Here is a 27,213-nt window from a genome sequence, read left to right on the forward strand (position 1 = left end):
AGGTCACTTACTCAAGCAAATGATGAATGAAACGGCTTGGTTAAAGCAATCCGAGATCTTGGCTATCTTAAGCTGGCTCGTATCTACAATAGGCAGTCGTCCCGTTTCTAGTGTAGAATGGAGTGAAATACAACATTGTGCACACTTGCCAGTGAGCGACCCTGAGTCTGACTGAGGCTAATGTCAAAACAGTGTAACAGGGACGCAGTGTCACTCAGATTGCCAGTTTTAAACGAATCACAAAAATAATCGGACTAACTGGCTAAAAGCAGAATTTCCACATCTCTTGAAAGATGCCCTGCTTGACTTTTTAGATGTAGAATTGACTGTAAAACTGTAAAATTATGAACTCTGTGACATGACGTGAAGACATGGCTGCTGTCCGACTATGCGGTTTACGACATTCTCACTCAAATTTCAAGACTTTTGTGACACAATTCAAAATTCTGATGTGACGGATCCATGGGGAATTGCTTTATCTCTTATAGGCTGTCCTCCTCGACCTTTTGGTCTTTTTAAATCTAACTATTTGTATTATCCGTTTGGTCCTTTTTCCGTCATAAACGCTATCCTTTCCAGGTTTTCTGCCACCACTTTGCGCTTGCTTCCTGAATGTTTACAAACAAATAGGTGGTCTATAGCTGTTAAATTTCAATTAAACAACTAGTACTGTTACCTTCAAGTTGTGTGAAACATGCTCGCTGGTTGAGTTGATAACCTGTTGGGTGGGTTAAACATAACAAACTACAGTGTAGGAAACATTACAGAGCAAGGTTTGTGCGTTATTGGGCTACAATAAGGCATTGCAGAAAACTGGCAGAATGTGGTAAGTCCGGTCAAAAAGACGTGAACTTTAGGAAAATAAATGCTATTAGCACTGTAGTTTTCCTTTCACTTGGTTTTTAGAAATATTACCATTTTAGATGGAACATACGTTCCACATTATTCCATCACCAAATATACGTTGTTCTTTTAGTATGACTGTTTCAGTATTATGTCGGATTAAAGAAACTGTAAACTTGACTACCTGGCTCTGTCATTGTTCTAGCTCGGCAAAGCAAGTTAAATTAAGCGTATACCTATCCCAGGTAGCAAAATGTGTCTGGCCCATCTCTGGGCCACATCCTTGCTCCAGTTCTGGTCCAGTTCTGGCTGGGTCCCCGGCCCAAAACTGGTCCACATACTGAAATCAGACACATACGATGTGTTCTGGCCCAGATGCGGCCCCCCACCCTGTAAAATTGCAATATTGTGTTATGTGGCCCAGGTCTGGCCCAGACACTGTAAGACAGATATGGCTGAGTGTCGGCTTGGTCCCCGGCCCAGTTCTGGCCCAAACACAGTAAAGCACCTATTGTGTTATGTGGCCCAGGTCTGGCCCAGACACAGTAAGACTGTTCTGGCTGACTGTCAGCTTAGTCCCCAGCCCAGTTCTGGCCCAGACACAGTAAGACTGTTCTGGCTGACTGTCAGCTTGGTCCCGGGCCAGATGAGGCCCAAAAATGGCTTACATGTACTTAATTTTAGAAGGTAAACATAAATTCATAATTTTTTCAATGTATAATCTTTTATTAAAAATATAGTTCACTATTGGGAAAATGTATTACAAAAAACAAAGAAAACAAATAAATATATTTTACATTATCTCTCACACGTTACCGACATCCAACATCCACACACAAATACATTAAACCATTATGGACAAATCACAAAATCACAATTAAACAATTCATTTAACGTATGTACAGCAAAACAGAAATGTACCCAACAAACTGATTAAAAAACGATTGAAAAAAGAACAACAAAACAGGCTATATATATATATTTAAACTTAACATATTTTTCTCTCTCCCGATCCGATGCCAGCTGAAGCCACCTCTTCATAGTGGCCTCAACGTCCGCCTCAGCCGCATTGAGGGGATGTATTCGAACAGCACCTTTGAAAAAAAGCAATACATATTGTAAGGTCACTGTGAAATTGTAAGCATTGGTTATGCTTCTACTATATGGTCATTTTTGCACAGGTTTGATCAGTTTGCTCACTTATCATTTCTAAATCAATACGCAGCCAACGTATGCACACATGTAAAAAGACACTCAAGCGTACAGACATACCAAAAATCCACATGACTTATGGTCTAAGTACTTCCATCTACAGACTTCTCCGGAAGGTCATTGTCTCCCGTGTCGATAGTTGTGCGTCTGACGATCGGACAACTGTTGTAAACGACTTTGTCGTTGATTGGGGTACCGGGCATTGTGACCTGTTCCAACTCAAAGGAATTTGACCTTTCGGCAGTAGAGGATGAGAAGTGGACTTTGCGAGCTGCTGAATTCAGTATGAGGTGGTCGTTCCTCCGTGCAGCTCTCCAGAGAGGCAGTAGCTGTGGCTCTCTCGCTTCCCTCCGAAATCTCTCCTTTCTTTTCCTCTTTTCCTTCCGGCTCTTCTTCACTGATATAAAAACAACATCTTTTCTCTGGGAACACTGAACTCCACACGTAAGACAGGCATGACACAAGGATTTTCAGCAACACTGAAAACAAACGTAAAGTCCATTAAATGTTAATTCCACCACACACTCTTCGAAGAACACATTCTTTCTCTCATGTGTCTTACTTCCCTCCTTACTTATAAGCGAACACTATTATTAAGATAGTAATAGTAAGCAACACTCCTCATCATTGTACTAGTAACCACTGTTGGGTAACATTACTTTTTAATGTAATTACAGTTACTAGTTACATTCGTTGTAAAGTAACTAGTGATGTTACTTGCTGTAGAAAGTAACGCGTTAAGTTACTTTTGCGTTACATTAAGAAAAGTATTTTATATCTAAGACAATTCACCTTGGTCACTCTTATGCCCAGAAGGCACATTTAATGGGTTGACCTCAGCAGTAGCACATATTGTACTGAATATTCAGTATCACTCGCATTTAACGTGATCAATCCACATTATACAGCAAGATGGATCAAGGTAATAATCCACTATAATGAAAAGCAATATTTGCAGGAATTTCTTCAATCAAGAAACTCTTCAATCAATAAATAATGTTGTAAAATGTCAGGCAGAAGTCTAGTAGTTAGCTAGCTCTACAAGGGCTAGGTTTGAATCTAGGAGCAAAACAAACCTAAGATATAGCTAGGTATATTGTAGCAAAATCGTGTTCACTTAGCCTATGTACTGGACCAGACAATTTTACTTACTGTAATATAATCCTAAAATGAAACCACTGAACAATACAACAACACATCACACAAGCTTGAGTTCAATACATTATTTAATGTGACATTTACGTAGGCCTGTGCATTGAAGTCTTAAATAACTATTTAGCTGGTCGGCTCCATGACGCCGGGTAAATTAGGCTTGTGAGACTGCGCACCATAGAACGAAGGGGAACCCACCTGTCTAGCAGATTAAGACGTTTTCGTAGGTACCTAGCGAAAAGAAGCTTCAACTTTCCTAGACTTTTAGCTAAATGCTGAGTGCTCTCGACCAAAAGTCTAAATTAAGTAACGCGTTACCTGTTTGAACGAGGAACTAGTAACGGATTCATTCAATTAAATAAGTAACGCGTTAAGTTACTCGTTACCTAACAAAAGTAGACTGACTACTGTAACGCGTTACACCCAACACTGCTAGTAACATGGGTATAGGCTTAATTTAGCTTGCTTTGCCGAGCTAGAACAAGACAGAGCCAGATAGTCATGTTTACAGTTTCTTTAATCCGACATGTAAATTGTTGCTGCCTCTTGGCCAGGACTCCCTTGAAAAAGAGGTTCCTAATCTCAATGGGACTTTCCTGGTTAAATAAAGGTTAAATAAAATAAATAAATAAAATAAAATAATCCGACATAATACTGAAACAGTCATACTAAAAGAACGACGTATATTTGGTGATGGAATAGTGTGGAACGTATGTTCCATCTAAAATGGTAATACTTCTAAAAACCAAGTGAAAGGAAAACTACAGTGCTAATAGCATTTATTTTCCTAAAGTTCACGTCTTTTTGACAGGACTTACCACATTCTGCCAGTTTTCTGTAATGCCTTATTGTAGCCCAATAACGCACCCTTGCTCTGTAATGTTTCCTACACTGTAGTTTATGTTTAACCCACCAAACAGGTTATCAACTCAACCAGCGACTCACACAACTTGAAGGTAACAGTAGTAGTTAAATTGAAATTTACCAGCTATAGACCACCTATTTTTTGGTAAACATTCAGGAAGCACGCGCAAAGTGGTGGCAGAAAATATTTATAACGGAAAAAGGACCAAACGGATAATACAAATAGTTAGATTAAAAAAGACCAAAAAGGTCGAGGAGGACAGCCTATAAAGAGAGAAAGCAATTCCCCATGGATCCGTCACATCAGAATTTAGATTTGGGTCACGAAAGTCTTGAAATTTGAGTGAGAATGTCGTAAACCGTATAGTCGGACGGCAGCCATGTCTTCACGTCATGTCAGAGTTCATAATTTTACAGTCAATTCTACATCTAAAAAGTCAAGCTGGGCATCTTTCAAGAGATGTGGGAATTCTGCTTTTAGCCAGTTAGTCCGATTATTTTTGTGATTCGTTTAAAACTGGCAATGTGAGTGAGACTGCGTCCCTGTTACACTGTTTTGACATTAGCCTCAGTCAGACTCAGGGTCGCTCACTGGCAGTGTGCACAATGTTGTATTTCACTCCATTCTACACCAGAAACGGGACGACTGCCTAGTATTGTAGATACGAGCCAGCTTAAGATAGACAAGATCTCGGATTGCTTTAACCAAGCCTGTTTCATTCATCATTTGCCTGAGAAAGCGACCTCCGTTAGCCAGGCTAGTTTTGCCTGAGCCAGCCTAGTTTGGTTTCACTCCATTCTACACCAAAAACGTCAGGGAGGACTGCCTTTTGTAGATACGAGCCTGCTGAAGATAGCCACTATCTCGGCTCCTAAAAAAAGGAAAGTAACATTTCTAGGCATATCGTGATTGGATTTTAAAACCGGAATGTTAAAATATAGGTGTGTATCTTCATATTAAAGTACAATGATGTGACATGACATTTAATTTTTTTATTATAACGACCTTTTGGAAACATTTCTAACGAGCGTCGATAGCTAGGTGGACGATAACGGGACCCCTTACGCTAAGTGCTCCCCTTTTTATTCGTGAAGTTTGGTCCTTCATCCCGCCGGATAGCCTGAATACATTTTCGGCAAACTTCACCATCAACAGGGAAGAAATCAAACGACAGATATGGCTGTTTTATGGAATAACAAGAACAGCCCGGTACACTACAATAACTCTTGCTCGTTGCTTGCGCCATTTGCTTACCGCTGTTGCCCTGAGCAGAGGGAAGATTTCCCCGACAATTGCGTATTTCCGGTAACAAATACGGAAGTTGTGAAAAAGGTCTATAGCCCCCACCCTTCGCCCCTCGGCTTGAAGCAACGGCCCCGGTGAATGTAGGTGGTATTGCATTACGGTTAGGTTTCCGACTCTTCCGGTCGTTTTTATTCTATTAACTCCAGTCAACATTTACAAAACTATCTCCCCCAATAATTTTTGTTCGATTCTCGAACCTAGCTCATACTACTAGCTTTTTCATAGAATAATTTATCCCGATTTTTGCTAAGTTTGAGACCAATCCGAAATGTGTAAACTAGCACCCCATTTATTTGCCTACGTCAATAAAAGTTGCCTGTAAATGTGCTTGCGGATACTAACAGGGTACGAGCACAATAGTTCACATTGGCCGATAGCCGATTTACATGGAGCTGAATGAGCCATAGACTTATTTTGTATGAGCACAGGGAGAACTGGCCCGAGTTGCCTGCCCTGTTGCAGCAAGTTAAGCAAATGTCACACATACATGACATGTTGTTAATATAGTTTATTCCCGTTATTTTAAAACAGATTTGATTTTTCGTAAAAACGTTCATGACATGATGGCAAATATAATATGTTAAGCGCGAGCATAGATTGTTGACGTCTATCTGGAGCAAAGACGAAGATTAAGACTTTAACCGGTAACCACAATAGGAAATTATATAGGCCTATATTTAAATAATATTAGTCTTGCCTTCAGAAGCTTTTGTTAAACACACCCATTATTCTTTTGTTGATCGTGTCATCAAGCCAGACTGCTTTTGTGGGACAATGAAGGTCCTCGGTGACTAAATGTTTCACCCCCACTTACATCTGATGGAAACGTCGTGTAGCCTATATGGTTCTTCGAATATTTCCCTTTCAAAGGCAAATGTCCAATAAAGTATATTTTAGACACAGTTCTCAAGCTTTTATTTATTACATTATTACCAAGTCTTGTTAGATCACGTTATATCCATTAATAGGCGTTTGGTTAGGATGAACATATAAAACACAAGGCCATATTTCTACACTGATGTTAAATTGAAGGCAGTGTGAAGAAAGTAAGCTATGCTAAGTCTGCATTATGGAAGATTTCGGTTACCAAAATAACTATAAAGCTTTCTTTGCCTGGCAAGAAACAAAGACGGAGCTGTTCATGCTAACAGTTTATTTCATCCGATACAATGCGTTGGAAATCATACTTATATCACAAAGAAAAAAAGCAACCTATGTGATGAGTTCCATCTAGAATAGCCCTATATTTAGCCCTATAGCCTATTTCTAAAAAACAAGTGAAAGGAATACTATACAGTGACAGAATACATTTCCGTTAAGTTTGCATCATGTGTCTGATTCTTATCGGACTTCTACCCCATTCTGCCACTGCAATGCCTTAGCTTACACGCTCGTAACATAGGCTCGTAACCATATCAATCTATGCTCGCGACTGGTTGTCGCAAAGTATGACGTGTACAGCTAGTTGCAAGCGTGCACGAGGTCTCGGAGCTAGGGAAAAAAAGAGCCACTGTTTAAAGCTAGACCGGAACACACGGAAGTGGAAAGATGGCTGTGTCCAGTCTTGCGCTCTCGCTTGCCTCACTGCGCCACTGAGCACTTTTCATAGAAATGAATGGGGACACCATCTTGGAAGACAGAAGTAGCTGTCTCTAGTTATATTAACTCTATGGGCACTCCAAACTTTCAAGTTCAAGTCTTTTATTGTTAGATGTACAGAACACAGGGTCAGAGCACTGAAATTCTTAAAACAAGAAAAAGCAAGGCAACCTGGCATGGCATAACATAATTATTCAGATCATAGGTACACCTATGATAAGCTAACATTTAAGAAAAGGTCTTTCTCTTCACACAACATGGAAAAGACACAATTTAGATTTACACAATTGTATCTTGTATATTTGTATTTTTATATTGTTATCGGCAACTTATATTTTATTGTACATTTTATTGAATTATAATTCCACCTAGTACTGTTAGTTTAAGTACCCTTAGTATAGATAGTCCACATATTTAGGTTCCTATATGTTTACTGTATGCACCTTCCTGCCAAAGTAAATTCCTTTCAAAAACTTTCATGGCGAATAAATCCCATTCTGATTCTGGGAAGAGCCTGTGCTCAACGATTATCGATCATTTTGGTGGACCACCAACACCCAGGTCATGCAGGTCTGCCTCTTTGATCAGATCAATTCTGTCTCTGTTGGCATTATCATGCAGTTACGACAAGTACAAGTACACCACTCGGTGTTGACCAACTTGTCAGTGTCAATCATATCTTCTGACAAAACCACATCTTTTGCTTCATATCAAACAACTGCGGCCCTGCGGGAACATAATTACGTATAGGTTCAAAAGTATACGCCATGGGATGAACTGGGATAGGTATGATGGGTCGATCTGCAATTTTTTATGCAGTTTGGCAGGTTGAAATTGAGCGCCACCATTCTCATGACATAGCTGTATACAGGGTGACCATTGGGTCCAATAACAGGACAATCCCACAATCCCAAGCATTTATTCGAAGAAATACGGAACCTTGTGTGGATAGTCATGGAACCTTTTGGCAATCAGAATAAATAAACTAACTTTTTTCAGAGAAAACTTGTAAATCAGAACATCGGAATAAGTTGCTAGATTTATCGCTAATCGCTTGAGTAAAAGTTGCTAGGAGGGTTTAGCGAGAAAGTCGCTAAGTTGGCAACTCTGCCCTTATGGTGTGGTTGGTTGGTGTCTAGTTAGCTGTTTATTGCTGAAACGTATACAACTCCATTGTAATAACTGTATCATATACAGATTAAAGTTTGTGTATAACTTTCACTTTGATTTGAACAACCACTGGTAACCATTAGAGTAACCAATAAGTAAAAAAAAAAAAAACTACAAGCATTAAAGGTAGAATCTTGTGTTTAGTTTTCCATTGATCAATCAGTGCATCCATTAGTATATACATAGCTATTAGATGTATTGATAAATCACCCACTGTATCTATCATCCCATTCCCCCAGCGATCCCCCCAAAAAGCAGCTCTATTATGACATCATAAAGGTTTTTAGCAACAAGTCTGTGCTTAGTCGCCAATCTAAAGGCACATGTTCTATGACATCATAATGATGGTCTTGCTCTATAAATAGCCGTCAGCTGCAGATCAGACTGCCAGTATCGTTTTGGATTCATCGATGGAACATGCAACAGGAGACCTTCTGAAGCAGACAGGATTGACCAAGACATCAGAGTGACAGCTTGCAAAGTAGAGTGTGTTCTACTACCCATCTTCCCCAGCGGCTGGATCAACAGTTTGGCAGGATGGGCTCATGCACCAGCTGTGTGCCTCGGTGAGTGTGTCTGCCATGTTTGTACAGTGACCACACTTAGCTTTCATTGGTCTATTACTAACAGTCAAGTTTAAAATGTACTCGTTTTCACTTAATTGGGTGTTAGTGCACGTGCCTCTAATAAGGCTCAACTTGTATTGTCTCATATATATTTGAGAGTGTCAATGTGACTGACAATGTCGTTACTGACACATAATGATCGCTTCAGGTAAGCTTGTTATTTTAGCCAGTTTTCCCAAAAGACGTTTCAAGATTATGTTTTTAGGGCCATATTTTCAATTTGCAGTTGGTACTGTTTGATGTGTGATTCCCAGTTGTGATACTTGCCAGTGACAACTTTGTTTGAATCAACTTGTTTCAAAGCTTTATATAACGAATGAATGCAATATGAGTATTAATATAAATAACATTGATATTAGTGTAAACAGTAAGTTTAGAGGTGATATTCTTATTGAATATTTATGTCTGAAGTGTTTTTTTGTGTGTTTTCCTTGCTTCCCAAAAGGGAAGTGACTTTGATGATGGTTGGAGAAGATGGTGCAGGAAAGACACCTCTATTCCAAGTTATAACAGGAGGTAAACCGATTGATTGTGTGTGGCAATCCTATTCAGCATGTAGAAAAGCCAGGCTTGACTTGCCTTGTTTGGTCTGTCTCTCTCACAGGTGACACGGCAGCAAAGCTGGACTCTCCTGCTATTTGTGAGGCAGAGGTGCGTCTGATTGGCTGGCAGGTGAACCTGCTAGACATGCCGGGAGGTCCTGGTGCCCGGGCTCTCTGGTTGGAGAACTACCACAGGTGCCATGGTCTGGTGTTTGTGGTGGACTCTTCAGTTGATTACAAACACTTACCAGAAACCTCAGCTCTTCTCAGAGAAGTCTTCCTGCACCCCCAGGTGGCTGGGAAGCCTATTCTTATGTGAGTTTGCTAATGGTGTACATCAGCCCTTTCTTTACAGGAAGACTAACATGTTTCATCCAGCACCCCGCACTGACTTTAACCCCTCTCTCTCTCTTTCTCTGTCAGGCTACTTAACAAACAACACCACCACATGGCTTTCGACATAGACCAAATGATACAGTGGCTATCATTAGTTCCTCTGTTTAGAAAGTCTAAATGCCCCTGCGTAATGGTAGTAAGTATCTTTCTCACAAGTTGTGGTTAGTTAGAGTTAAGATTCTGGAGATCATTTGAATGTTGTTTCCTCGAAGGCAATTCAAACCTTAACTCTCTACGTGTTCTGGTCTTGTAAGGAGTGTTCTACCGAGCCGGACTGTCACAAGGTCTTGGGCGCAAAAAGGGCCGTCAAATGTGGACTAGGCATGCATTTGAAGAACATTGCCCGGAACTATGAGGTCCTCTGTGAGCGTGTGCAGCAGGACACAGAGAAACACAAGACTGTGGAGGAACAGATCAGAGGAGCAGAGAGACACATGAAAAAGTGAGGAGGAAAGAGGGGTGAAGGATAGGGGTATACTCAGTTTCAAGTCAGGGATCAATAATATTGAACAAAGATAGTATTGGGTATAAGTGAGGAGGAAGTAACAGACAAGTGAGAGAAGAAAGATAGCGTGGTAGAAATGACATTTGTTTCCATTTGGACAGCTGCGATGTCGCTGAGGGGTCCACAACCATGATGATGGTGGGGAACCAGAGAAGCAGGGAGGATAGGCGCAGGAGACCAGAGGAGGAGACACATGAGTATGGGCAACTGGCACTCCCTGGCACCCCAACGTCAGACCTTGTTGTTTCCCAAAGATGCCCCATAATCAGGCGGACGACCATTGATATGGGAGACGATGACGACGCACCAGAGGGTTCGGTGGACCGGAGCGTCCAGGTCACCCTGGCCCAGGAGGGAGACACACTCCTGGAGGGTGGGGGCTCCGATGAGCCTCTGGAGTCCACCCCACGTCCCTGGCACGACTCGGCCAGGCTCAGGGACCTGGCGGATAACCTGGAGGCCTTGCTCCGTGACCACCACAAGCAGGTCCAAACTGAGGCTGGGGAGAGGAGCCGCTCGGGCACGGTCAGCCCCTCTGACTTGGTCTACAGTTTTGCTGAGGAGTCAGTCCAGCGCCTACTCCTCCACTTCCAGGACCCCCCCTGCAGCAGCACCCCCTCCACACCTTCCGACAGCACCTCAACACCGTCCAGCAGCACCTCCCGGGATTCTTCAGAGGTCTTCCGGCAGGAGCTGAGGCTCCTCTCCACCGCAATGGTGGACCAGGTGATGGACAACCTGTCTGGGAGCTCCCAATCCACCAGCCCAGATCTGAGGGTGAAGAAGTCTGTGTCCTTCGCAGACAAACGGGAGGACTCTCTCGGTCAGGTGAAGAAGTCTGTGTCCTTTGCAAAGGAACTGGAGGACTCTCTTGGTCAGGTGGCGACGGAGAAGAAGACAAGCAAAAAGTTACATTTCTTGTCTGACCTCAAGAAACTGGTCAAGGTAAAACCGAACAAAGCTACATCCAGATTAATATTTGACTTGTAAACGGAAATATGTTTATAGTTAGTGGATTGGATTTAATACGTTAACCTTTTTTGTAATTTGTCAGATGTATTTTCTAAATAGCCTTTAAATGAGTTACAGCATGTTTAATGTACAGAGTGTTATGTGCAGATCTTCTTTTTGGTGACTGGTTTTACTTCTGTTAAATGCAATATGTAGAAATCAGAGAAGAAGAAGAAGCCCAAGGCAGGTCACCCTGAGGACGACACACGCACGTCTGAGGACTTCATCTGTAAGTCTACTGGTACAGACTGGACAGTGTCAAACATGTGACCCGTGATGTTACACAGCCTTTGCATACGCACTCACACGTGCACACACACATATATACACACACACACACAACATGAAACTCATAGAAGCTCTTCTACCTTCTGTCTCCAGCACCCAGCAACGTGTCACAGCTGTGGACAGGACCTGCCTCTGGCTCCCAGGTCAAGGAGAAACCTGTCAAACGGTCCGTGTTGGCGAGGGCATTGTCCTATATCAGGAAAGGCTTGCGAAACACCTTTAGGAAGAAGAACAAGCCCCAGGCCCAGACCTCCTGATGTGAGTCCTGGGGTGAGGGGGGCTCCCAGACTGCCTCAGACTCCTAATGTGAGTCTGTCAGTCTTGGGTTGAGAGGGGCTGGCAGACTGCCTCAGACTCCTGATGTGAGTCTGTCAGTCTTGGGTTGAGAGGGGCTAGCAGACTGCCTCAGACTCCTAATGTGAGTCTGTCAGTCTTGGGGTGACAGGGGCTCCCAGACTGCCTCTACCTCTCAGTCCTGGGGTGAGAGGGGCTCGCAGACTGCCTCTACCTCCTGATGTGAGTCGGTCAGTCCTGGGGTCAGAGGGGCTCCCAGACTGCCTCTACCTCCAGATGTGAGTCTGTCAGTCCTGGGGTGACAGGGGCTTCCAGACTGCCTCTACCTCCTGATGTGAGTGTCAGTCCTGGGGTGAGAGGAGCTCCCAGACTGCCTCTACCTCCTGATGTGAGTCTGTCAGTCCTGGGGTGAGAGGGGCTCCCAGACTGCCTCTACCTCCTGATGTGAGTCTGTCAGTCCTGGGGTGACAGGGGCTCCCAGACTGCCTCTACCTCCTGATGTGAGTGTCAGTCCTGGGGTGAGAGGAGCTCCCAGACTGCCTCTACCTCCTGATGTGAGTCTGTCAGTCCTGGGGTGACAGGGGCTCCCAGACTGCCTCTCCCTCTCAGTCCTGGGGTGAGAGGGGCTTCCAGACTGCCTCTACTTCCTGATGCGAGTCTGTTAGTCCTGGGGTGAGAGGGGCTCCCAGACTGCCTCTACCTCCTGATGTGAGTGTTTGAGTCCTGGGGTTAGGGGTGCTCCCAGACTGCCTCTACCTCCGGATGTGAGTCTGTCAGTTCTGGGGTGAGAGGGGCTCTCAGACTGCCTCTACCTCCTGATGTGAGTCTGTCAGTCCTGGGGTGACAGGGGCTCCCAGACTGCCTCTACCTCTCTGTCCTGGGGTGAGAGGGGCTCCCAGACTGCCTCTACCTCCTGATGTGAGTCTGTCAGTCTTGGAGTGAGAAGGGCTCCCAGACTGCCTCTACTTCCTGATGTGAGTGTTTGAGTCCTTGGGTTAGGGGTGCTCCCAGACTGCCTCTACCTCCGGATGTGAGTCTGTCAGTTCTGGGGTGAGAGGGGCTCTCAGACTGCCTCTACCTCCTGATGTGAGTCTGTCAGTCCTGGGGTGACAGGGGCTCCCAGACTGCCTCTACCTCTCTGTCCTGGGGTGAGAGGGGCTCCCAGACTGCCTCTACCTCCTGATGTGAGTCTGTCAGTCTTGGAGTGAGAAGGGCTCCCAGACTGCCTCTACTTCCTGATGTGAGTGTTTGAGTCCTTGGGTTAGGGGTGCTCCCAGACTGCCTCTACCTCCTGATGTGAGTGTCAGTTCTGGGGTGAGAGGGGCTCCCAGACTGCCTCTACCTCCTGATGTGAGTCTGTCAGTCCTGGGGTCAGAGGGGCTCCCAGACTGCCTCTACCTCTCAGTCCTGGGGTGAGAGTGGCTCCCAGACTGCCTCTACCTCCTGATGTGAGTGTCAGTCCTGGGGTGAGAGGGGCTCCCAGACTGCCTCTACCTCTCAGTCCTGGGGTGAGAGGGGCTCCCAGACTGCCTCTAGCTCCTGATGTGAGTCCTGGGGTGAGAGGGGCTCCCACACTGCCTCTATCTCCTGATGTGAGTCTGTCAGTCCTGGGGTGAGAGGGGCTCCCAGACTGCCTCTACCTCCTGTTGTGAGTCTGTTAGTCCTGGGATGAGTGGGGCTCCCAGACTGCCTCTACCTCCTGATGTGAGTCTGTCAGTCCTGGGATGAGGGGGGCTCCCAGACTGCCTCTACCTCTCAGTCCTGGGGTGAGAGGGGCTCCCAGACTGCCTCTACCTCTCAGTCCTGGGGTGAGAGGGGCTCCCAGACTGCCTCTACCTCCTGATGTGAGTCTGTTAGTCCTGGGATGAGGGGGGCTCCCAGACTGCCTCTACCTCCTGATGTGAGTCCTGGGGTGAGAGGGGCTCCCAGACTGCCTCTTCCTCCTGATGTGAGTCTGTTAGTCCTGGGATGAGGGGGGCTCCCAGACTGCCTCTACCTCCTGATGTGAGTCCTGGGGTGAGAGGGGCTCCCAGACTGCCTCTTCCTCCTGATGTGAGTCTGTTAGTCCTGGGGTGAGAGGAGCTCCCAGACTGCCTCTACCTCCTGATGTGAGTCCTGGGATGAGGGGGGCTCCCAGACTGCCTCTAGCTCCTGATGTGAGTCCTGGGATGAGAGGGGCTCCCAGACTGCCTCTACCTCCTGATGTGAGTGTCAGTCCTGGGGTGAGAGGGGCTCCCAGACTGCCTCTACCTCACAGTCCTGGGGTGAGAGGGGCTCCCAGACTGCCTCTAGCTCCTGATGTGAGTCCTGGGGTGAGAGGGGCTCCCAGACTGCCTCTACTTCCTGATGTGAGTCTGTCAGTCCTGGGGTGAGAGGGGCTCCCAGACTGCCTCTTCCTCCTGATGTGAGTCTGTTAGTCCTGGGGTGAGAGGGGCTCCCAGACTGCTTCTACCTCCTGATGTGAGTGTCAGTCCTGGGGTGAGAGGGGCTCCCAGACTGCCTCTACCTCCTGATGTGAGTCCTGGGGTGAGAGTGGCTCCCAGACTGCCTCTTCCTCCTGATGTGAGTCTGTTAGTCCTGGGGTGAGAGGGCCTCCCAGACTGCCTCTACCTCCTGTTGTGAGTCTGTTAGTCCTGGTATGAGGGGGGCTCCCAGACTGCCTCTACCTTCTGATGTGAGTGTCAGTCCTGGGGTGAGAGGGGCTCCCAGACTGCCTCTACCTCCTGATGTGAGTGTCAGTCCTGGGGTGAGAGGGGCTCCCAGACTGCCTCTTCGTCCTGCAAGCTGGACAATCCCGGGACCCGGCCACTCTAGACTGAAGCCCAGCTTGAGCTCCATCGAACACAAGGCCACATCGCCAGAATCTGCACTGCAATCTTCTGCACGATGACCGAGATGGGTATGGCTGCAGCCTGGAGCGTCCCGTCTAATGCTCTCCTGTGTCATGCCTTCCCGTCTCATGCCCAGGCTGTCCAATGGTTAGTTCAGAGGGTCAAAAATCCTAAATCACAAATTATTTTCCAGATGGAATCACGGGTAAGTTTGTGAGCACGTTTGTTGCAATGAACTGAAAAATATTTAAACTGTTAAATTAACAATTTTAGCCATACATATAGTTAGCTGATTTCGGGATGTTGTTGTTTTGTCCCTAATGTTGACGTTTATTTAATGAAACCTGCTGTGTTAGCGAATATTAGCTAACGTTACCTAGAGCTATTTAGGTTGCAGACTTGTTTTGATTTTCCTCAGTGTCTTTAAAAAAAAAACACCGCAGGTGACAAAATGCACGGTGTGCTGTACTGACCATCATTGTCCCCTTTGCCCCACTTCAGTTTACAGCCCTGGTGTAGGGCAAAAGTTTTGCAGCACATGGAGCTGCATGTGAAAAATGCCATTCAACATGAAGGTTAGTTCCCTCAATCAGCTTTGTGCTATGCCATTATTGTTTGTTTGTAACTACTGATACTCAGTAAGCTTACCAATTGTAACTTTACAATACTAGTTGCTCTATGTTTTTAGGGTAAGCACATAATGCTTTTGTCCCTTCATAGATTTTTTCAGAACAAAATGCCACCAGGCCTGCAGGAGTGGAAGCAGTGGTCACTTCCACTGCCCTTTGTGCCTCAAGACCACAATAAAAAGGCAGGATACACTGAGGCATTTGCAGATCTGTAGGCCACCTCTCCATGACTCCCAGGTGGACGCTGATGCCGACTGCAGACAGATGGGGATCACTTCCCAGACAACGGAGTGCAAAGGTCTTAAATCGCTCTTCATTTTCTGTGGAGCAGCATTGGCTGTGTTCACTTAATGCTGTTAGTTGATTGTCAGTTTGATTGTCAATTATCTGCAGCAGAATCTGTGAACCTACCTCAACTCAGCACTGACAAACTGCTTGTATCGGTGAGTATATGCATGTCTGTTTGTAAAGAAAACTGTGTGTGAAGGTTTTGGGTGTTTTTCACATGTGCATATTGAATGTGCGTGTGTGTGTCTCTCTGTTTCTCAGGTACATGATAGTGAAATGCAAGGACAAAGAGACCCAGCAAAGAGACCCCAAGACCCACCGACAGAATCCTTTTTCTATTCAGTCCCAACCTGGACAACCAACTCTGCAGTGCGCCGTGCAAAGTTGCCAAATGTACTTTGTCCTCACTGTAATGTGCGGTTCATAAGAAAACATGTCAAGAAGCATGAGCATACAGACAACATACAGATAAAGCTGTCAGAGACATCACTGCAAATTCCCATCTGGATGCTCTATGCATTGATGTGAAGAATGGGATATATGCTGTACCTGGGGGAAAGAGCACCAAATCAAGTGTGAGTCCAGAGAGATTGCGGCAGATACATTGGGATTCTGCAAAGGCAGCTCAGGTTTAAGGATTTGAGAGAAGGCAGATAGGTTGCGGCTGGTCTGGTTTGTTATATTTTTTATTTATATTGGGAAACCACAAAGACTGTGGCTCGAGTTACCCTAAGACTGCGGCTTATGTGTTTTTTATTTTTTATTATTATTATTGTTGTTTTTTTTATTACTTTAATTTTCATTACCTTTTTATCACTTGTATTTTTGTTTTTAATGATTTTATGTAAAGCACCTTCAGCTGCAATTCTTACAAAGAGACATAAATAAAGTCTTATTATTATTATTTTGATAGTCATATGTTGTTGACAAATCTAATGTTGTGACCTGCATGCTAATGGTTCTTTATTATATGATTTGATTCATCTTGGATCCAAACCTCCCCCTTCATATGCATACTTTGTACTGACTTTTAAAAATGTATTCTTTGCATCCTGTGATGAATAAATAATTGTTGTCTGTGTACAGATAATAGCAGATAAGGAGGAGGCAAAGAGGGCCAGGACAATCCCTCCTGAAGAGTCGGTAAGTGTGAATGAGGTCAACTTGATGATCAAAATACTACAAACTGTCTACATAATGAATTCTCAAAATAATTGCTTAATGTGTTCAATTCAGGAAACTGTCCAAGGAAATGGGGATTCTGGAGGTCAGAAAGGAACTACAATAGCATGAGACATAAAATAATATAAATATTTCTATAACGCTTGCAACAAAATACTAAATAAGTTATTTTTACATTTGTCTACGATATGCTTTGCAGATTACAAGATGTTGTGTCGAAGAGATATTGCTTGAGGTGGTCCTCCAGGCACTGATGACCTTGGCCCTAGTCTGTTCCTCCTTCAGAGACATAGTCAATGATAAAAACATCTGGGAAAGAGCTCACTTTCTGTGGCTTGACAGTAAGTCAAAGATTATGCTTTGATGGTTGCCAACTTAAAAATGTTCAGCATATTTATCACATGAAGAATAGTGTTCAATTTGATAATCCTAACATTTTGTAATACAGGTGTAACTAATTGGAGCAGATTCTCCTCCAAATATCAGAAGTAGTTCCGGACAGTGTACACAGTGCTGAGCTGCATGCTGGGTATTTACTATGTATATACTGTATATACTGTGCTTTGAAACTGACAACAAAAAAACTGTCTGAAACTAAAACAAATCTAAACACTGTATGATAGCAAAATGCAAATTTGCTTTTGTTCTATACCCACAGGTTACGTTGGAAGAGGAAGGCGGGGTGAGCAATGGGGGATATATCCTGAAGATCCCCACCCTGGATTCTGCAGCCATTTCTGCCAATTAAGGGCAGGATTTCCTGAGGAGGGATAGCGAGGATCTGCACATACAATACAAAAATAAACATGTCACACTCTTTCCAAGACTCCTTTTATTTTTATAATCTATATTGTTTTCACACTTCACTGGGAAATTGCTGCAAATACAATTGCTTATCAGCAAGGCCGCATCTGGGTCGGCAGAAAACCTGTCACAGAGCATGCACAGCATCAAGAACACGATAGTGCACGATTCAATCTGTATTCCAGTGGTTGGTGCCAAAGAACACTGTTTTGCTACAGTACTAGACTCTGCAACAACATCAACTCCACTACAATATGGATACCAAGAGCAATCAATCATGTCTTCCTTCAGAGTCTGTCGTTCATCTTCTTAAACACACACGTCTCTGTGTGTGTGAACACAGTTACCATGACTCTTTTGTGTGTGTGTGTGTGTGAACAGTTACCATGCCTCTCTCGTGTGTGTGTACACAGTTACCATGACTCTCTCCTGGTCCTGCCTAGTCTTCACCAAGCCCTGATAAAAGTTGATTTTCCCACAGAAACTTGCAAGTTCTTACCCTTAGCCAAAAGTGCGGAAGGTCGAGGAAGTCAAAGCCCAAGTCCAGAAGGAGCAGGGCGTCACGTTCCTCCACACTGTATTCAACAGGTCTGTCAGGCACAACTAACACGACACAGAACCTGACCCTCAGCTATTCTGGTGACCAGGCAGAGTAGCTGTCCCTCTCTGTACTCACCTGGTGGTGAGGATGAGGTACATTACTAATGACCCAAGATCAACCAGAACATCAACACCCTCTAGACAGAGAAAAGGGTGCTGTTACATTCTTATGGTCTGTTGGGCTGGGGAGGGGTGAGGTCCACTGGCCTGATCAGGAATGCAGATGTTGGCATGATTCTAAGGTTGATGCCTATGCTTTTACACCATCATTCAGAATGATCAATTAGATGTCTCATGAACAAAAACACAGCATGGTTTATGAATAAGTATGGAATAGTATCACCTGATCATGGACGATGCGGAGGGCATTATCCTTCTTCCTGTTTGATTTATTTCCAAATGATTTAGAGCTACTCATATAAAAAAAATGAAATTACTGACTTAAAATTGAACCAACTATAATGTATTTGAAGATTGCTCCAACTCACACAAAAACAGCTGAAAGTGAGAAAGGAGGTCAAACAAGGAGTGATTCTTTCTCAGGACTAGTTCACACTCCTCCTCCCCCCTTTCCCTCCCCCCTCCTGGTCTTAGCCCCGGAGGGCCTCCGACTGGAGGGGCTGTGTACGGAGAGGGGCCTCCTGGTGCTCCTGCACCAGGGGGCCCGGGAACTGCAGTGGGAGCTCTTCCTGGGGGCCAACCGGATTGACTGGAAACTGATTGAGAAGGGAGGTTTCACAGTGGAGACCAAGCAGGATCTAGTCAGTGTGGAGATCCCTCTCTTCAGCCCTGGCATGACCTATGAGGTGATTGCTTTAAAGCAAAACATATCTACATATGAAAGCCTCGTCTACGGGGTGCTATGTTTGTGATTTGTAATAATGCTGATCCATTTGAAATGACTAACGTCTAACTCTTTGAATGTGTGATTTGAAGTATATCTGGGAAAGAACATGTGTTTAGGGCTCCCTCTATTGTCTAAATGTGCAGTTGCTCCACAAGCTCCAGAACTGTATAAACCATTTTCTAAAATAACCGAACACCAAACGTAAAAAGACACAGCTAAACGCATACATCTTGGTGGATATTTAGCTTATTTTTGTTCGTAGGAGTTAAACCAGCTGTGACCCTGAGGAAACAGACAGTGCCAGGGCCCTATTCAGTTTTGGTTTGGACTCCTGTGGTACCACCGTAACTGTAAGTGTGTGTTGAAAACACGTAAATCATGCTCATGCACGACTGCTCGGAATGTTGTTTCTAATAGTGTATGTGTGTTACGCCATCAGACAGAAGGTGACTTTCTAGTGTATGAAAACCAGGTAAGATATACTCAGCAGCTTCTACCCACAGATGACCCTCTGATAGGCTACACAGAGACTCCCCCTACAGGTGACTATATGCATTACAAAGAAAGGTGGCCAGTGGGGCTTTTAGTTAGTACAGGGTCCCTCCCTCGTCAAGTACTTCAATATCAGTGGGCGCCCTTTTGTTTTGACTTTCAGGTTGACTATTCAGTGTCGCTATCCTGCTGCGTATCTTTTACTGTCTTGGGCAAGGTGACTCAATAGGCGGATCCGGACCTAGACGCAAAGAAAGCAAGTTTTCATTGGTGCGTGATTTTGTGCTACAGATAGCTTATATTTTTTTCCTACTAGATGTGCTTTATATCTTCCGTGTCCAATCTAAAGCTCCATTAGGAGCTGTAATAACTGTAATCACCATGACAACTCACTCAACGTTGGCCACAACCTCTGTGGGTCACGCAGGTTGTGTGTGTCATTCGCAACAACGCAGGCTCATCGATTTGGCTAGCAATGGCTAGCAATTTCGCCAACAAATAGCCTACCAAAAAATAGGTTGCAGCAGTTTGTCTTCTGCTCGAATAGCTTAGGCGACTTTTTACACAAAATCGCTAGAATTAAAAAGGAGATGCAGTCTTTCGACAGACCTTCCAATCATCAAGCAGAAACCCAGCGTGCGTTACGCTGAGCGTCCGTGGTAGGGACATCATCGCAGTATTTATCCAATGACCGTATGGTTTCGAAGCACAAAAAAACTGTTCAAAGCAGCCCCATTCAAGTCACTGGACGCTAGGCTTCAACAGAGAAATGCTCTGTGACACTATGGGAAAGTATGAGAAGGAAATCAGTCGACCTGCTACTATAATTTTTCTGATTCTGAACGAACTCGTCTTCGAGATGAACGTGTTCCAACACATTCAAAATGTTAACACAATAGTAAATATTTGACCATAATTTGTTTTGACATTTTAGGGGAAGCCCAGCTTCCCTTGCAGTTTTAAAGAAATCGCCTACTGTCATTGATTTTATTGGTAAGGTGACAATACACAGCTTGTGGCAAGTAGAACAAACTACTTCTCAAAAGTAACCTAGTACAGGCCTTGTCCTCCATTGATCTTGTGGTGAGGGGCCATTCCCAGGCTGTTACTCAGCTGAAGGAGTTGGCTAGGATCATCAACATTTAGTGCCCTTAGAGGTGGCCAGAAGAAGAGGAAGAAGGAGTAAAACCAGAAGAAGTGCTAGATAGTTTAATAAGAGTTTATGTATCGGAATAAAAAATTAAATAGAATATTACAAATAAGTATCGGTGTATTTGGATCTTCAGAATGTCATTTTACTGTATGTGCAGGGATGTCAGGGGGTTGGTGGTAATGTAAGTATATGGATATTTGCTGAGGGGCGAGAGCTGAAATTACTTCTCTCTTTTTTGACCATACATGTGTTTCCATCCCTGTCCATGGTAAGGACAGAGCGTAGCCGACTGCGCAGCTTTTGATAACGTAAAGCATCGACAATACAGGTAATACAGGTTGATAGGCACTCAACTTAGAAACATGGGGAAATGCAAGTTCAATAACAAATACTCCTGATCAGGGCCGGCGCTAGCACATTGGGCAAGATGTTTCAACAGCACCCCCCCCCAAATAATGGATGCACTTCGGATTTTGTCGCCCCCCTCTTCATGGCGCCCTAGGCAGCTGCCTCGTTCACCTATAGCAATCGCCGGCCCTTCTCCTGATGAATGGAAGGATAGATGGCCCTCTAAATTTGACAGTAACCACTACAACCCTTTATCGTATGGCAACGACAGTACGAGCGTTCTGATTGGCTAATGGGTAGTCATGCCAGCCGCGTATTGACATCATCGCCGATCCGCGGCCTGATACGGATTATTATTATATGGCAACGACAGTACGAGCACTCTGATTGGCTAATGGTTTGTCATGCCAGCCAGGTATTGACCCCATCGCCGGTCCGCAGTCTGATACAGAGTTTTACTATACAGACGATACTGAAGACCTCAACAGCGGCAAAGAAATTGTTAACTTTCTAAAAGAGTCGTTATTTGTGTTGGAATTAAAGCCATTTTAGCAGAACCGTGTTGTTCGCTTTCTATCAAAAGTAATTGGTTGGTAGGCAACACCTGAAACACACCGTGAGAAGACTTGAGAGGCAGCTAGCTACAATTAGCCTACCATTTATTTTAATTTACAAAATTTAAATAGCTAAAGATGCCATATAATAAACAACTTGCCAACCTCGACCGTTCGGTTATGCCGGGAAACCTCGACCGTTCGGTTATGAGGCGTGAACAATACAGCAAAGCCTCCGTTTGGTATTTATTTGGTAAGTAGTTAATAATTAAAGATTTAAAAATAATAATAATAATAATAAATGTCTTGAAAATTGAGTATTCTTGGGTAAGGTCCTCACCACAGGAGAGTCATGGTAACTGTGTACACACACACACACAGCAGAGTCATGGTAACTGTGTTCACACACACATACACACAAGAGAGTCATGGTAACTGTGTTCACACACACATACACACAAGAGAGTCATGGTAACTGTGTTCACACACACATACACACGAGAGAGTTATGGTAACTGTATTCACACACACGCGAGAGTCATGGTAACTGTGTTCACACACACACACACACAGAGAGATGTGTGTGTTGAAGAAGAAGAACGAAAGACTCTGAAGGAAGACATGATTTATTGCTCTTGGTATCCATATCGTAGTGGAGTTGATGTTGTTGCATAGTATAGTACTGTAGCAAAACAGTGTTCTTTGGCATCAACCACTGAAATACAGATTGAATCGTGCACTATCGTGTTCTTCATTCTGTGCTGTGTCCATTGTGCGCTCTGATGAAAGTTTCTGCTGAATGGATGAAGTGTACATGTGTGGGAGAGTGGACAGTCTTGCTGTGTGTGTTGAACCCTAACACTAGAACCCTGGCAGATATGTGAAGCGCCCGCCTGTGTGATGCTCTGTGACAGGTTTTCTGCCGACCCAGATGCGGCCTTGCTGATAAGCAATTGTATTTGCAGCAATTTCCCAGTGAAGTGTGAAAACAATATAGATTATACAAATCTTTGGAAAGAGTGTGACATGTTTATTTTTGTATTGTATGTGCAGATCCTCGCTATCCCTCCTCAGGAAATCCTGCCCTTAATTGGCAGAAATGGCTGCAGAATCCAGGGTGGGGATCTTCAGGATATATCCCTGTTGCTCACCCCGCCTTCCTCTTCCAACGTAACCTGTGGGTATAGAAAGAAAGCAAATTTACATTTTGCTATCATACAGTGTTTAGATTTGTTTTTGTTTCAGACAGTTTTTTTGTTGTCAAAAAGTGACAACTTAAAAAGCCTTCCAGTTTCAAAGCACAGTATATACAGTATATACATAGTAAATACCCAGCATGCACCTCAGCACTGTGTACACTGTCCGGAACTACTTCTGATATTTGGAGGAGAATCTGCTCCAATTAGTTACACCTGTATTACAAAATGTTAGGATTATCAAATTGAACACTATGCTTCATGTGATAAATATGCAGAAAATTTCGAAGCTGGCAACCATCAAAGCATAATCTTTGACTTACTGTCAAGCCACAGAAAGTGAGCTCTTTCCCAGATGTTTTTATCATTGACTATGTCTCTGAAGGAGGAACAGACTAGGGCCAAGGTCATCAGTGCCTTTGCACCATCCTGGAGGACCACCTCAAGCAATATCTCTTCGACACAACATCTTGTAATCTGCAAAGCATATCGTAGACAAATGTAAAAATAACTTATTTAGTATTTTGTTGCAAGCGTTATAGAAATATTTATATTATTTTATGTCTCATGCTATTGTAGTTCCTTTCTGACCTCCAGAATCCCCATTTCCTTGGACAGTTTCCTGAATTGAACACATTAAGCAATTATTTTGAGAATTCATTATGTAGACAGTTTGTAGTATTTTGATCATCAAGTTGACCTCATTCACACTTACCGACTCTTCAGGAGGGATTGTCCTGGCCCTCTTTGCCTCCTCCTTATCTGCTATTATCTGTACACAGACAACAATTATTTATTCATCACAGGATGCAAAGAATACATATTTAAAAGTCAGTACAAAGTATGCATATGAAGGGGGAGGTTTGGATCCAAGATGAATCAAATCATATAATAAAGAACCATTAGCATGCAGGTCACAACATTAGATTTGTCAACAACATATGACTATCAAAATAATAATAATAAGACTTTATTTATGTCTCTTTGTAAGAATTGCAGCTGAAGGTGCTTTACATAAAATCATTAAAAACAAAAATACAAGTGATAAAAAGGTAATGAAAATAAAAGTAATAAAAAAACCAACAATAATAATAATAAAAAATAAAAAACACATAAGCCGCAGTCTTAGGGTAACTCGAGCCACAGTCTTTGCGGTATCTTGAGCCACAGTCTTTGTGGTTTCCCAATATAAATAAAAAATATAACAAACCAGACCAGCCGCAACCTATCTGCCTTCTCTCAAATCCTTAAACCCGAGCTGCCTTTGCAGAATCCCAATGTATCTGCCGCAATCTCTCTGGACTCACACTTGATTTGGTGCTCTTTCCCCCAGGTACAGCATATATCCCATTCTTCACATCAATGCATAGAGCATCCAGATGGGAATTTGCAGTGATGTCTCTGACAGCTTTATCTGTATGTTGTCTGTATGCTCATGCTTCTTGACATGTTTTCTTATGAACCGCACATTACAGTGAGGACAAAGTACATTTGGCAACTTTGCACGGCGCACTGCAGAGATGGTTGTCTAGGTTGAATAGAAAAAGGATTCTGTCGGTGGGTCTTGGGGTCTCTTTGCTGGGTCTCTTTGTCCTTGCATTTCACTATCATGTACCTGAGAAACAGAGAGACACACACACGCACGTTCAATATGCACATGTGAAAAACACCCAAAACCTTCACACACAGATAGTTTTCTTTACAAACAGACATGCATATACTCACTGATACAAGCAGTTTGTCAGTGCTGAGTTGAGGTAGGTTCACAGATTCTGCTGCAGATAATTGTCAATCAAACTGACAATCAACTAACAGCATTAAGTGAACACAGCCAATGCTGCTCCACAGAAAATGAAGAGCGATTTAAGACCTTTGCACTCCGTTGTCTGGGAAGTGATCCCCATCTGTCTGCAGTCTGCATCAGCGTCCACCTGGGAGTCATGGAGAGGTGGCCTACAGATCTGCAAATGCCTCAGTGTATCCTGCCTTTTTATTGTGGTCTTGAGGCACAAAGGGCAGTGGAAGTGACCACTGCTTCCACTCCTGCAGGCCTGGTGGCATTTTGTTCTGAAAAAATCTATGAAGGGACAAAAGCATGCCTGTGCTTACCCTAAAAACATGGAGCAACTAGTATTGTAAAGTTACAATTGGAAAGCTTACTGAGTATCAGTAGTTACAAACAAACAATAATGGCATAGCACAAAGCTGATTGAGGGAACTAACCTTCATGTTGAATGGCATTTTTCACATGCAGCTCCATGTGCTGCAAAACTTTTGCCCTACACCAGGGCTGTAAACTGAAGTGGGGCAAAGGGGACAATGATGGTCAGTACAGCACACTATGCATTTTGTCACCTGCGGTGTTTTTTTTAAAAAGACACTGAGGAAAATCAAAACAAGTCTGCAACCTAAATAGCTCTAGGTAACGTTAGCTAATATTCGCTAACACAGCAGGTTTCATTAAATAAACGTCAACATTAGGGACACAACAACAACATCCCGAAATCAGCTAACTATATGTATGGCTAAAATTGTTAATTTAACAGTTTAAATATTTTTCAGTTGATTGCAACAAACGTGCTCACAAACTTACCCGTAATTCCATCTGGAAAATAATTTGTGATTTAGGATTTTTGACCCTCTGAACTAACCATTGGACAGCCTGGGCATGAGACGGGAAGGCATGACACAGGAGAGCATTAGACGGGACGCTCCAGGCTGCAGCCATACCCATCTCGGTCATCGTGCAGAAGATTGCAGTGCAGATTCTGGCGATGTGGCCTTGTGTTCGATGGAGCTCAAGCTGGGCTTCAGTCTAGAGTGGCCGGGTCCCGGGATTGTCCAGCTTGCAGGACGAAGAGGCAGTCTGGGAGCCCCTCTCACCCCAGGACTCACATCAGGAGGTAGAGGCAGTCTGGGAGCCACTCTCACCCCAGGACTCACATCAGGAGGTAGAGGCAGTCTGGGAGCCCCTCTCACCCCAGGACTGACACTCACATCAGGAGGTAGAGGCAGTCTGGGAGCCCCTCTCACCCCAGGACTGACACTCACATCAGGAGGTAGAGGCAGTCTGGGAGCCCCTCTCACCCCAGGACTGACACTCACATCAGAAGGTAGAGGCAGTCTGGGAGCCCCTCTCACCCCAGGACTGAGAGGTAGAGGCAGTCTGGGAGGCCCTCTCACCCCAGGACTAACAGACTCACATCAGGAGGAAGAGGCGGTCTGGGAGCCACTCTCACCCCAGGACTCACATCAGGAGGTAGAGGCAGTCTGGGAGCCCCTCTCACCCCAGGACTGACACTCACATCAGGAGGTAGAAGCAGTCTGGGAGCCCCTCTCACCCCAGGACTAACAGACTCACATCAGGAGGAAGAGGCAGTCTGGGAGCCCCTCTCACCCCAGGACTGACAGACTCACATCAGGAGGTAGAGGCAGTCTGGGAGCCACTCTCACCCCAGGACTCACATCAGGAGCTAGAGGCAGTCTGGGAGTCCCTCTCACCCCATGACTAACAGACTCACATCAGGAGGTAGAAGCAGTCTGGTAGCCCCTCTCACCCCAGGACTGAGAGGTAGAGGCAGTCTGGGAGCCCCTCTCACCCCAGGACTGACACTCACATCAGGAGGTAGAGGCAGTCTGGGAGCCCCTCTCATCCCAGGACTCACATCAGGAGCTAGAGGCAGTCTGGGAGCCCCCCTCATCCCAGGACTCACATCAGGAGGTAGAGGCAGTCTGGGAGCTCCTCTCACCCCAGGACTAACAGACTCACATCAGGAGGTAGAGGCAGTCTGGGAGCCCCTCTCACCCCAGGACTAACAGACTCACATCAGGAGGAAGAGGCAGTCTGGGAGCCCCTCTCACCCCAGGACTCACATCAGGAGGTAGAGGCAGTCTGGGAGCCCCCCTCATCCCAGGACTAACAGACTCACATCAGGAGGAAGAGGCAGTCTGGGAGCCCCTCTCACCCCAGGACTCACATCAGGAGGTAGAGGCAGTCTGGGAGCCCCCCTCATCCCAGGACTAACAGACTCACAACAGGAGGTAGAGGCAGTCTGGGAGCCCCTCTCACCCCAGGACTGACAGACTCACATCAGGAGATAGAGGCAGTGTGGGAGCCCCTCTCACCCCAGGACTCACATCAGGAGGTAGAGGCAGTCTGGGAACCCCTCTCACCCCAGGACTGACACTCACATCAGAAGGTAGAGGCAGTCTGGGAGCCCCTCTCACCCCAGGACTGAGAGGTAGAGGCAGTCTGGGAGGCCCTCTCACCCCAGTACTAACAGACTCACATCAGGAGGAAGAGGCAGTCTGGGAGCCACTCTCACCCCAGGACTCACATCAGGAGGTAGAGGCAGTCTGGGAGCCCCTCTCACCCCAGGACTGACACTCACATCAGGAGGTAGAAGCAGTCTGGGAGCCCCTCTCACCCCAGGACTAACAGACTCACATCAGGAGGAAGAGGCAGTCTGGGAGCCCCTCTC

General features: G+C 44.8%; 2 protein-coding genes and 1 long non-coding RNA gene across 3 annotated transcripts; 2 read left to right on the forward strand and 1 right to left on the reverse strand.

The window, feature by feature from the left end:
- The first annotated feature begins 3,852 nt into the window (after positions 1-3,852).
- LOC146222272 (uncharacterized) lies at positions 3,853-11,780 on the forward strand. The gene is made up of 8 exons (XM_084691889.1): positions 3,853-8,712; positions 9,218-9,288; positions 9,377-9,629; positions 9,738-9,846; positions 9,965-10,152; positions 10,317-11,160; positions 11,383-11,455; positions 11,608-11,780. Exons 1-8 carry the CDS (start codon positions 8,684-8,686, stop codon positions 11,769-11,771), a joined length of 1,731 nt encoding a protein of 576 aa, XP_084548015.1. The 5' UTR covers positions 3,853-8,683; the 3' UTR covers positions 11,772-11,780.
- Positions 11,781-11,846: 66 nt separating this feature from the next.
- Positions 11,847-17,523, forward strand: LOC146222273 (uncharacterized). The gene is made up of 9 exons (XM_084691890.1): positions 11,847-14,786; positions 15,141-15,214; positions 15,360-15,566; positions 15,662-15,711; positions 15,818-15,949; positions 16,643-16,699; positions 16,938-17,079; positions 17,187-17,267; positions 17,397-17,523. Exons 1-8 carry the CDS (start codon positions 14,695-14,697, stop codon positions 17,228-17,230), a joined length of 798 nt encoding a protein of 265 aa, XP_084548016.1. The 5' UTR covers positions 11,847-14,694; the 3' UTR covers positions 17,231-17,267; positions 17,397-17,523.
- A 5,040-nt stretch (positions 17,524-22,563) lies between these two features.
- Positions 22,564-27,206, reverse strand: LOC146222274 (uncharacterized). Its single transcript, XR_014746793.1, has 7 exons — positions 25,384-27,206; positions 24,956-25,029; positions 24,603-24,809; positions 23,448-23,504; positions 23,324-23,354; positions 23,056-23,209; positions 22,564-22,711 (listed from the first exon to the last, which is right to left on the reverse strand). It is a non-coding gene; the product is annotated as an uncharacterized LOC146222274 (long non-coding RNA).
- Between the last annotated feature and the right edge of the window lie 7 nt (positions 27,207-27,213).

The sequence above is a fragment of the Hypomesus nipponensis genome, chromosome 25 (genome assembly GCF_054491055.1).
Source record: "Hypomesus nipponensis isolate SF chromosome 25, ASM5449105v1, whole genome shotgun sequence".
Lineage (NCBI taxonomy): Eukaryota > Metazoa > Chordata > Actinopteri > Osmeriformes > Osmeridae > Hypomesus > Hypomesus nipponensis.

Excerpts from the sequence above, each read along its gene's own strand:
- LOC146222272 (XM_084691889.1), top strand. The coding sequence starts at position 8,684 with ATGGGCTCATGCACCAGCTGTGTGCCTCG. Across the intron at positions 9,289-9,376 it reads ATTCCAAGTTATAACAGGAG|GTGACACGGCAGCAAAGCTG; the intron begins GTAAACCGATTG and ends TCTCTCTCACAG. Across the intron at positions 10,153-10,316 it reads GCAGAGAGACACATGAAAAA|CTGCGATGTCGCTGAGGGGT; the intron begins GTGAGGAGGAAA and ends CCATTTGGACAG.
- LOC146222273 (XM_084691890.1), top strand. The coding sequence starts at position 14,695 with ATGACCGAGATGGGTATGGCTGCAGCCTGGAGCGTCCCGTCTAATGCT. Across the intron at positions 14,787-15,140 it reads CATGCCCAGGCTGTCCAATG|TTTACAGCCCTGGTGTAGGG; the intron begins GTTAGTTCAGAG and ends GCCCCACTTCAG. Across the intron at positions 15,215-15,359 it reads AAATGCCATTCAACATGAAG|ATTTTTTCAGAACAAAATGC; the intron begins GTTAGTTCCCTC and ends GTCCCTTCATAG.